Genomic DNA, 12,162 nt, shown 5'->3' on the forward strand with positions numbered 1-12,162 from the left:
TACGCAGGCCTCTCACTGCTGTGGCCTCTCCCGTTGCGGAGCACAGGCTCCGGATGCACAGGCTCCGCGGCCATGGCTCCCTGGCCCAGCCGGTCCGCGGCATGTGGGATCTTCCCGGACCGGAGCACGAACCGGCGTCCCCTGCATCGGCAGGCGGACTCTCAACCACTGCGCCACCAGGGAAGCCCTCGCTTCATTTTTGTTATACAAACGGCACAGGATCCTCTGCTCACGAGGCCTCCTGGGCGTCTGCTCCGAAAGAGACAACGCGCACGCACACCAAGCGGACACCGACGACCCCAGGCCAGCTGGACGTTTCTAAACGACTTGGGCAGTCCTCCCTTTAACGACATTCAATGCTTTCTCTCCTTGTGGTGCCCAGAACATGGCCTGTTCATCTCTATGTTCTCAGCACTAAACACAAGGCCTTTGCACACAGTAGGCGGCGATGAACATTTACTGCCATGTAACAGGTCCTTTGGTAAACATGTGACTAGTTTTCTGGGCCACGTCTTTCATCTTTTCTATTCGAGGTTAAATTCCACTTTAAATGGAACCTGGGGCTTTCAAGGTTACCCTAAGGTCCAAATATCCCCGTTACAAAAGAGGGAGGCATGAAGCCCCAGGGGAGCGCCAGCCTGAGGGCCACTCCTGGGAGGGAGTGCTCTACGCAGCAGCCCCCCACCCTCTCCATAACTTCCATCCTTTTCTCTAAGTTCACCACCTCTCCTGTGTAAAAGTTTGGCTCCGACTCTACACTTGGCCTGCCGTGCCAACATTTTAAGTCTAAGCCCCAGAATCTGGGGGTTTAGCATTAATTGAAAGAGCTTATCTATATATAGCCTCACTCTGAACTTTAGCATCTTCCAAGCTTCAATCATATTCTCTTCGAACTTTTTTTCTTTTGGAGAGCACAATCTCTCTTTTTATGTTTGGCTCCAGCCTTTCTCTCTTTCCATTCTTGTGACTCCGCGCTCTCAGGTCTTTCAAGTTAACCTCCAGGACCTTTCCAGATGGGCGCACCTTCCAGGACCTTTGTGATTCGTGCTGCTCTGCCTCTGGAAGGCGGCCATCTTCTTGATGGAACTTCAATAACATTTCCTCACATGAGGCACTGTGGCCTATATAGGAGCGAAAAAGTTCTCTGTGAAAAGTGGTGAATTACCTGTTCCTTAACACTTGGTATCTGGCACCTGCGTCTGGAATGTTTAGCATTTGGGGGCCATTTTTTGACCATTACCTTGTCGGAAGCCTTGCTTCTTACACCCCTCCCCCTCCCCACGATCAGGTCTCTCTTCATGTCTGTGATGTGGTCTCCATTAAAGTAAAGGGAGTTTGGGGGGCATTTTTTTTTTTTTTTCACCTGAAACTGAAAAGAAGGCAACAAGACCTGGCTGGCAAGAGACCAAGAAACAGCACAGAGGATGCTGAAGACGATTTTGAAGACAGGTCTCCATCCACATGTAGGTTGGGAACTTGTCCTACAAACGTCTAACACACCCCAAAACGTTTTAGAACGATCAGATTCTGGGTCACTTCAAGAGGGTGATGGGTGGATATTCTTTCACTCTCTTCGATTCTCTTCCCTAATTCCAATTTATGATCCTCTAATAGAAAGGGGAAAACTATATTCCTTTATTCTTCCAACCAATCACTGCCCGAAGTATATTTCTCCAGTTGGGTTTCTCTAATCTGAATTAATGGCAGGACGTGGATACTATATCGGGGACAGTGTTCTCAGTCATTTACATACAGAGTGAAAAAATATTGATCCTAATATCAATTTCTGTGGCTTTTAAATTGCCATGCCGATTCTCCTGGACCCATTAGTTTTCACCATTATAACCTGCCCCTGTTCAGCCAAGTAACTCCTTTTTCCATTAATAGCAAACCTGCTTTTTTGCTTGCTACCTATGTGTTTGTCTGTGTGACTCAGTGAAGAGGGAGCTTGTGAAATCCACATGACCATAATCCATCATTCCACACAGGCCTTTTTTCCCCGTGTTCCTTTTTCCATCACACATACTTAGGTCCAAAGGGAGGGAGTGCTGTTCCAATAAGAGGTCTGGGCTAGCCAATATCAGATAGGAAAACATGAGCATGGACTGTTTCAGGACCAGTGAAATTGGACAAGGAATAAAAATCTCATGCCTAAATCTTGGTAGCATTTGGGGCCATAGGTCCAAGGTGAAAATTCAGTCTTTTAAGAATCTACAAACACAAGATTAAAAAAAAGGGAGCTAATTGCGCTAACCGCATGGCACATTTTACCATGGTTGGAATTATTAAAGATAATGGGTTATCTATGAAGCTAATGGCTCATAAGGTATGTAATGATTTTATTTATATTTTTAATGTTAGCACTTCTAAAATATAACATAACTATAGTTGACTGTAAATTTTAATTAGAAGCCAAGATTGAAGAAGGAAGAAAGTCACCCTTTCAACCTGATGGCCCGACAATCTGGTGTCCTTGGAGCGAAAGTGAGAAGAGAGTCGTGCTAAGGCCACTCCCGGGCAATGCATACGTACTGCAGAGTAACTAGCGGCATTACCCCAGAGGGAGCGCTCCCTTTCTGGCTAGGAAACGGGACTTCTCACTTCCAAAGACATTTCATAATGACGCAGAACGGTACAACTGCGTAACAGATGGTGGAGCATCTCTAATGTGGAGAAATCTCATTGGGTGCAAATAAAAAGGCAAGTAAGACCTCCAGGCAGGCAAACCATCAATGCATCCGTGGGACATGTGAGTTGTGATATCACCTAGACTTGGCTTTTTCAGTCAACCTCTAATATGTGTTGGAGGGATTCAAACAGACAGAAGGCATGAAACCCTGGATTTACTGTTCATGGCAAGTTTCTACCCCAAAAGCCCATTCTCCTTTTGTCCAGAGCCTGTTTTTTTCTTTATTCTTTTGCCACTTTAATTCCAGAAATGCAAATCTACTGGGGACAAGAGGATTGGGGACCAGCTGACGTCCCAGACAGAGGAGAAGAAAACAAAATGGCTAGAAGCAACCTTAGGTTAATTTCATTTCTTCTTTGATACCGGCTTGCTCTGTGTGTCCTCTGGATCGCTCTCCGGCCCTTTCTTCTCCTTTTTTCCCTCCAGAGATGTAAGGACCAAAATGTGCCCAGGACAGATACCACCTGCTAGGGTAGATGCCGCCCTTTAACAGAAATTCAGGCTGAGCCAGACAAGCACAGCCCAATCTCTCAGCACAGAGCATGGGGTGTTTAAAGGGATTCCTTCTCACTATAACTTAATCAAGGCTCACTTGACATTTCTCTCTCATTCACCTCAATCAGTTCCATGGGTGTGGCCTGCGTAAGCCAAAATAATTTAAAACTCCATTTCAAAAACTTGAATTGTTAATTTAAAAAATATAACCCTATGCCATAACTGACGAACCCACCTCTCCCAAGGATGTGACAAGGATCCCTGCTTGCATGAGTATAAAGCCTCTGACTGCATTTTAGGTTTATCCTGCAAGATCTCGGTCAGCCAACAATGAAAGGATAAAAGGATGTCACAGTACGTTACACAGCGGTTTCTGTTAACATAAAATTAATTCAGGGGCTTCCCCGGTGGTGCAGTGGTTGGGAGTCCGCCTGCCGGTGCGGAGGACACGGGTTGGAGCCCTGGTCCGGGAAGAACCCACATGCCACGGAGCAACTAAGCCCGTGTGCCACCAACTGCCGAGCCTGTGCTCTGGAGCCCGCGAGCCACAACTACTGAAGCCCGCACGCTTGGAGCCCGCGTTCCACAATAAGCGAAGCCACTGCGATGAGAAGCCCTCGCGACACACTGAAGAGTGGCCGCCGCTCGCCGCAACTAGAGAAAGCCCGCATGCAGCAATGAAGACCCAATGCAGTCAAAAATAAATAAATAAAATAAATAAAAATTAAAAAAAAATTAATTCAGGGTGAAAGCATCCTTCCTGTGGGCCCCTGAGGCAGCACAAACATAACTGGGGCTGTCCCAGACAATCTAGGGCAGCCACCCTAGTTTGCAAGAAAGTTAGGGCAGAAATCCTATCCCCGGCTTGTGTGCGTTAAAAATGTAAAATTGGTTCCTCTTCCTGCGTTCCGAACTCTTTCTCAATTACTGATTTCAAGAGGACAGCGCTTAAATAAACTGGCTCCAAGTACATTTCTACTATTCAAGGGAAGAAAGCAAAGGCAAGAAACACAAAAATGAGATTCTCTCCACACCCACCCCAGCCCCCCACCCGCCCCCAATATTCTTCCTTGAATAAAAAAGGTCGAAGGTGCTCTTTACAAGCCTTTCACATTATGAAGAATCATCAAGGTTGTAAGATGATCAGCTGTCCTTGGACTCTAGCAGCAGCATCCACCTCTGTCCTTTCACTGAACATGTACAACAGTTCAGAGGTAGGTATTATCAATACCGCAAAGACACAGAGATCGAGGCTGGTTCTCCAGACTCATCTGTGATAATAAACACCAGTTATCGGTCCCCCGACTCCAGGGCCTGCTCTCATGCTGCCAGAGCCCAGAGGGCTGTTCCTGTCAGATTCTGAAATAAGGACAATTAGCTTTGGTGCTTTTTGCCCTTCTTTTCCTCCTCTTCGCCTCCCCTGTTCGTCCCCTGGCCGTCACATCTCATCCTCCAGGACAACTTTGCCGTCGTGCTGAACTGGGAATAGAGGAGGCTGAGCTCAGCTTTCTGTGAATGAATTCCTAAAGACTGGAGTGAGGGCACCGAGAAGGAAAGAAGCGACTCACATTCTGTCATCACCTAAGATCGGTGGAGGGAGGAGGGAAGGATGAAATCACCCGAAGGCAAACCGCTGTCTAGGGCTGTCCCTGGCGTCACCCCAGCTGCAGGCTGCCCAACCAGGAGCTGAAAGGGCAAAAGTTGCTCTTTTGAAACTTAAAGGTAATCACCCTTCCCCGAGGAGCTGTGAATGTGATTTTTGTTCCACCCACCCTGGACTCGAGGCGCTGGAAGGGCTGCAGCTGCACGGCGGTTAGGCCACAGCCCCCAAGCACATTTCAAGAAAGAAGGAAGTTCTGTTCTTCAGGCCTGTGGCACGGACGCTAGTCGACACAAGCCACTTCCCCTTCCTAGTTCTCTTTTGGCTGAGAAGTCACCCAAGGGAGACAGTAAAAATGGGGTGGGCACGGCACTGGTTAGGGTGGAGGGTCTGCTTCTACCTCCCATCTCAAATGTCAAATGACTATGCTGGTCCCAGCACAGGATCCGCAGAGCTCCTTCCGGTAAAATCAGAATAATAATACCTAAGTGTTCCAACTCAGAAAACTGTAACTAGCATTCACGAAAGGGTAGGTTTTTTCAGGGTGCTGGGATCCTGAGGTATAATTTTGATTAAAATGGAAACCTCAAGGGTGATGATCCAAGGTACACAATTTATCTACTGCCTAGGGGTTTTGAGTTTGGTGTCACTGGACCCCATCCCCGTCCCCGCCACCCCTTCCACTGTACCTCGTTCACCACCTCCAGCCCCCCAACCCTTCCTTCTCCAGAAGACCCAAGCTACCCTCCGTCTTTACCAGCGTCAGTGAACATTCTGACACACTGAATACCCTTCCTGATCTTCAGCCACATTTCTCTTGCGCATCTCCAGCCCGACATTCCCTGCTCACTCGCTGACGGACAGAGAACCACAACCGCCAGGGCCCGCTGACAATCGACACAACCTGGGGGTAACTGCAGCCTCCTGTTCAATAATCCCCTCGTTCTCCCCCGTACTGGATTTTCCAAAACAGTCATTTTACACCGTTTCTCTTACGTCTTTGATTTCACCCAGACTTCTCAGAAACATACTGCCTCCTGAGAAGTCCAAGGGCATCTGTGACCGAGTGTCTACCTCCCTCATTAGACCGAGACTCACTCTGGTGTTACTTCCTGCTAAAGGCCCCACTGTCTCGAATGAAGCATCTTTCCATCCGTTGACATGTGCTCCTCCTCAGCCACTCCTTTCGTCCCTTCGAGGATCCTGAGCTTCACCTTCCTTGCACTATCTTTTTTTGCTCCATCTTCTTACCTTTGTCTCAAAAAAAAAAGCGCTGCATCTAAGATCTCTTTCCTTTCATGCCGTGACTTCCCAGAGAGGACAGTATCCACGCATAGCCCCACACAGAAACCTACGCGATCCCTCTCCCGACCTTCCCCATCCTTCTGAAATGCTCCCAGGTCCTCCAGTCATCAAATCTGATGGCTTTTCTTGGCCTGCAGCCTGCTTGACTCTTCTGAGGCACCTCAGACTCAGAGCGATCAAAACTGAACTGACCACCCCTCTCCCTGTCCACTCCCACCTGCTGACTGCTTCCCCAGTCCTCCCAGTTAGGCCCAAAGCTCCCAGTTGTCACTGCCCCAATGGAGTTATTAAGTCCCCTTCCTCTCACCATGGTCACGTCTGTGTCACCTGGTTCCTCCCTCTCTGTTGCCATGACAGCATCCTGTCCAGGCTCCACAGATTCCCTGACATGTGACACCAGGCTCCTGGCCACCTTCCCTGTTGCTGAAATACCTTCACAGACCCTCTGCTGTCTAAGAAATAGAACTCGAATATTTTAGCCTGAGAAGTAAGTCTTCTAGGAACCGGCCCCAGTCTTCATTTCTAAGCCTGCTAATCTTCCCCACTTCCTTCATTTCCTATATTTCACATTTCCTCTGAACTCTGGGAGAACTCAGAGCTCCCAGGGCCCGCCCTGCATGTTCTCACCTCCACGCCAGAAACAGGCCAGTGTGTCTACTTGTCTTTACTTACTGAAATCGGATTATTTTTTTTGTTCAAGACTTGGAAAAGATGCCATTTTTTTCCTATCTCCATAGTTGCAAGTTATTCATTCCTCCCCTGAACCTCCAGAGTTCAAATATGCTCATCTCTTTCTTGCTTACTCTTATCCCATGCTCTTTTATATTATAGTTACCTGTGTATATATTTACCTCATTATCCCTATTAGATTTCAAGTTCCTGGGGGCAGTGATAACAACTGTAGTAACCACCACCACCGTAGCGAGCTCCGACCACAGTCCAGGTCTGTGCAAAGCACGTGTTCTCACGGTCTCAGCAACCCTATGAGGACTGTCTCCATTTTCAGGGGAGGTTAAGTAATGTGCCCAAGGCCAACATGTAGCAAGTGGTACAGCTAGAAATTGAATCAAGGCTTGCTGACTTCAAAAGCCATGCTCTTAACTAGTATATATTCCTATCTAGACTTGACCAATAACCACTAACTAAAACACGCTTTCCCTAGGTCCTCGGAGGTGGATGGTTTACTGAGCCAGGCTCCCCAGAGCTGCTTGATCAACACATACATTTATGTGAGAGAAGAAACAGATAGCTCAGACTCTAACTCTTTAAGGATACTTTCGAAAACAGAACAAAGTTTTTATGCCTCAAGGTTAAACAGAACATCAAATGCAAAGTGACAGGAAAAACCTAATTCACCTGGATTAGGTAACGGCCTGATTTTGCCTCTTTCCTTGGAACTGCTGATGTCAGTAAGGCAACGAGTCAAGGCCATCCTAAAAGCCTTAGATAATTTAAACCATGTTCAGAGAGAGTCTCCAAATTTCTAATTTCTGAGGCTCTGACATCAGCCCTGGGAAAACAGGCTAATTTTACTCTGTTGATAGTCAGAACCAATGTAAACGTGGGGTCGTATCTTATCTATGAACAGGCAAATAATGTATGGCACACATAGGTCTCGGTGTAAAGAAAAGTGGTGGGGTTTGATCTCTACACGTAAGCATCTAAGGGCTGTAATCCTCCGAGAGGAATGTCATTATACAGCTCAAATCCCATGACAACAAACACCGTTACAACAGAGATGTCTGTATAACAAAAACCCTTTCAAGCTTTGGCTGACAGCCCACGTACTTCAAGCAATATTTGATGTGAGACTTGGAGTTCACAGTAATGGGAATTGACCTATATTTCCAAAGGTAAGATTTGAATGATTCCATCTGTAACTTCCATCCCACGATACCATGAGTTGCAGTGATGTACAATCTTGAGCCAGGGGTATAAAAACTAAGGACAAAGACAGAAGCAAAATCAACCCTGTTCTTGAAGGGTGAAATTCCTTCCTTTCACTTGGGGAACCCTTAGGGAAAGGAGAAGGCCTCTGACCCAACCCTGAAATAAAGCAGACCAGGGCAGGTTTTGGCCTCATCTCCCTGAGAGGCGAGATGGAGTAGCCCATGAAGACAGATGAACTGGGCTCAAATTTCTACTCTGCCGCTTACTAGCTGGGTGAACTGAGCTATCTCTCTCAACTTTTTGTGATCCTCAGTTTTCTCATCTGCAAAACGATACTAATACCATCTACTTTTAGAATTCCAGCAAGAATTAAATGAGATAACTACGCAATGCTCCTAACGTAGAGCCTGGTGCGCAGCATGGGCTCCAAAAAAGTAAATTCCCTCCCAAGGCCTCCCTTTCCCTCCAAGACTCTGAGCTGATGCAGACTGTTTAAATGAAGTTAGATATAAGACCTAGTGAATGGAGTTAAAATACAGAGTCACAAATACGGCCTGGTAAAGATACTGATCAGAGGGAACACCGGGGAAAAGAGAGCAAATGGTAGAAGAACTAGGCCAGGCATAAGCATTTACTTGACTTAGAGAAAGGTCTTTTTGGCTAAAGTAGGACACGTGTAACCAAAAGCTAAAATGCACGTAACAAGGCATCGTAACAATAAATGAGCTTTGATCATTATGTCGGAGGTCATTTTGAAAAATGCTGAATAAACTGAAATCTGCAGGCACGTTTTCCGAGTCAAGGATGAACTGTGGTTACTGCTCTCAAGCCCTGGTTTACTGCCTCCGGCCTAGTGTTCTGTGGGTGCCATTCTAGATGGTGGGAAGGCCCTTCTTTGCTAACTCCTGAGCTTCAGCCCATTCATTATCCTGCCTTTGGATACGGTGAAAGTATTAAAACCAATTCTAGTCTTCTCCATCTGGGAACCACGTAGGTAAAGAGTTAAGGAATATGATCAATGAAGAGTCCCAGCATTGCCCTAATTTGTGATGTTTTTAATCCTCTTGATTTTTAAATATCTAAGTTTCCATTTTTTTAATTATGGGACAATCAAGTATGTGATGACAAAATTCTTAAATATATTCTTCTGAAAACACTCTTGGTGCTACATGATAGGTTTTGAGATAGAAAAGGAGAGTCCTATAAACACAGGCATGTCTGTTCACCTTTACAAAATAGATATGATCTAGGGGTTTTAAAATTTCTTAAAAGGTTCCAAAAAGTCCTATCAGACCTCAGTAACTACAAGGAACAAGAAATGGACCAACGTTTCTCAGAGTCAGAGAACATCAGAGCTTTAACAATGACTTAGTCCTAGCCCTTCACCTTGACAGTAAAGAAGAGGCTCAGAGAGTAGTACGCGCTGATCTTCACACGCTCAACTAAAGTGTGTGTACAAGCCGAACAATGAGCTTGCAGGAGCTCTTGGTGAGAGGCAACAGAGAAATAAAATAACAGGCCAGACAGAAATACCAAGGGGCAGAGAAACAGCAACTGTGAGACCCACAAAGAGATGGAGGAGCCCTGGGTACGAAATCCAAGAGATCAAGACCGGAGAAAGAACAAAATTACTAAAGCGAGGTTAAAACATGGACAGAGACCAAATGGTAGCAGCAGAGGAGATATCTTAACTGAAGTCTACAAAGGGCTTACAAAGGGTGACTCCAATACCCAGAAGCTTCAACCTGGACAGAGGTTTCCGGCCTCTCTTTTAATAACTGTACCCACCCCTGCAGAATCATTCTCCTCTTAAAATGGAGGCAGTCACAGCCCCCAGATTGTACGCGCGAATCTTACCACTGCTAAGGGCGTAAACCAGAGGCATCTTTGAAGGTGTGCTAACTATTTCAGGCCACTAGGGTGCTACTTCCCGCCCCCAAAGGCACACTTCACTTAATGATCTCCACTTAGACCCCAAGAATTAATGTCCCTCCTAAAAGTGTACCCTTTATTCCTCACACCAGTGATTATCACTGTTTATAAGGTACTTCAAGATCCCCACAGCCTATGGAAAAGTGAAATGCAGCTGTAATTACACGGGCAGTAACAGAAAGGTAGGGGTAGAAAGAGCTCGGTTCCTCAGAGAGGCAAGCCACTGCCTAGAAAGTGACCTCAGGGAGGAATCACGCGCCCGGACGGAGGCGCGGCCGCGCCGCCCCCTGCTCCGCTTCTACCTCCCCGCATCCCAGGCCATCTGGTCCACCTGTCCGGGAAGCAGGCGGGCGGGGGGTCGCGGGGAGGGGCCGGCTGGCCGCGGGGCACAGGGGTAGCGGGCGGCTCTCCCTCGCCCTCCTCCCTCCCGCGATTCCCGGGACGCCCAGGCGCCCTGCGCGCCCCTGACCGCGCGCGCGCGCCCCACTATCTGTACCTTTACTCTGGGGAGGGTTCTGACTCCGGTCCCGGAGGACGTTGATCTGGTAGACAGCTCCGTAAGGCTCAAAAAGTTCTTTCAGCTCCTTTTCCGACCAGGACCGGGGGATCTGTCCGACAAACATCTTAATGGCATCTGGGTCTGGTTGGTCTGAGTGATCCAAAGCGCCGTTCATCTTGTTGGCTGTGCCGTTACTGTCAAAAAGGGAAGCGGGAGCCAGAGTTAGGGCTGCAGGGTGAGGGACAGGAAGACAGAAAATCGGGGGTGGGGGCGGGGAGGCGGAAGAGGAGCACGGGGCAAAGTGCCTAATGAGTCGTGGAAACGTGATGAACTAAAACAAAGCACAGGCACCATTAGGTTGCTCCTCAGCGGCAGCGGCGAGAGCTCTCACTGCAGGCTGCTGTTCAGTATCGCCGCCCGACCCCGGGCGGCGCCCTGCCGGCTGTCACCCGGGGCGTGGACATCTTGAAACCCGGCTCGGGAGGCAGCTGCAAGTTAAGAGCAGGTCTCGCTTGGCTAGGCTGCCATCAAAGCATCCACAGCGTTATCAGCCCCCACACTGGCTCTCGCGTGGAAAGAAAGGCGGGGCTGGATTTCTGCTGGCTTTCCCACCCTTCCACCCCTTTGGGTAGGTTTTTGGAAGAGAGGAGAGAGGTGGTAATAATAAAGTCACATGAAAAGAAAATGAAACACTCGGCAGTCCGTCAGATGACTAATGCAAGAGGCCGGTGATGAATTTGCAGAGCGCGCGAGGCATCCATGTGTGCATCAAATTAGTATGTTGTTGCTGCTCAGAAGGGAAAGTGCTCCAGCAATGCGGCTGGGTGCAGCCGATTGGCTGCCCACGCTGGAGAAAAGGGCCCGGGCGGGGAGGGGGCTCCCATTTAAAAAGCACGTTGTTTATGGGACCCGGGCACAAAGGGTTTAATTCAGAGAGGCAAAGGCGATCTCAGAATTGCCTGCTTTGTGCCGGGAGGAAAAAAGGAAAAAAGCAGTCCCAGAAAGTTGAGTTCCCGCTAAAGGACACTGAATATTTCAAATCTTTCACACTCCGTAAATTGCTCTCTGTATATCTGACATCCAGATGTTGCACTTGAGTTCTAAACAACCATACGTTTGGGAGAGAAAAGAGGAAAGTCTGCCTTTTCTTCTCCTAGCTTCGGTAAATATTTGGGGCCGATACAAAGGGCAAGACCATAAGCTTTTACATATCAATCCTCCTTAATGCTGTTTCCCAAAACCCTTATTTGAAAGAGACAATGCTTGTTTAGAACGTGCAATTCCAGTCACCACCATGTAAAAGGATGATGAAAGTGTTTATGTTTTACTTGGATTCCGCCCCCACCCCATCTGAGCTGCAGTATATAGTAAAGCAAAACCACACACCCTGTCTCCCCCGCATACCCCCTCCCCATGCACCCTAAACCCACCTACTCTGCCCAGCGAAAGGCTGAATGCCCTAAGCAGCATCCATCAGCAGTACTGTGCTCTGGACTCCCAGCCTGTGAAAATACGGTAAAATGCACTTAAACTCGGCAGACGTAGAACCTACAGAGCCTTGTCCACGACTGTCCCTCAATCCCCAGCCTCCAGCCCAGAAGGCAGAAAGAAAGGGCCACACGGACTAAAACTTCACTGCAGATGGTCACTTCACTGTAGCCTCAGGGTAACAGTAAGAAGGTTTTCAAAGATCTTAAGTAGGCTTCCTTATTTCAATCAAAACCCATCAGAGCACCTTAAATATGCTGTGTA

At 47.8% G+C, this 12,162-nt stretch overlaps 1 protein-coding gene across 1 annotated transcript in view; it reads right to left on the reverse strand.

The window, feature by feature from the left end:
- The window catches only part of CELF2 (CUGBP Elav-like family member 2), a 301,941-nt gene that overhangs the window by 155,259 nt on the left and 134,520 nt on the right, over positions 1–12,162 (reverse strand). The window contains 1 exon segment of the mRNA XM_024734179.1: positions 10,408–10,604. Within this exon segment, the coding sequence (XP_024589947.1) occupies positions 10,408–10,604 (197 nt within the window).

The sequence above is a fragment of the Neophocaena asiaeorientalis genome, unplaced genomic scaffold (assembly GCF_003031525.2).
Source record: "Neophocaena asiaeorientalis asiaeorientalis breed wild unplaced genomic scaffold, Neophocaena_asiaeorientalis_V1.1 scaffold120, whole genome shotgun sequence".
Classification (NCBI taxonomy): Eukaryota; Metazoa; Chordata; class Mammalia; order Artiodactyla; family Phocoenidae; genus Neophocaena; species Neophocaena asiaeorientalis.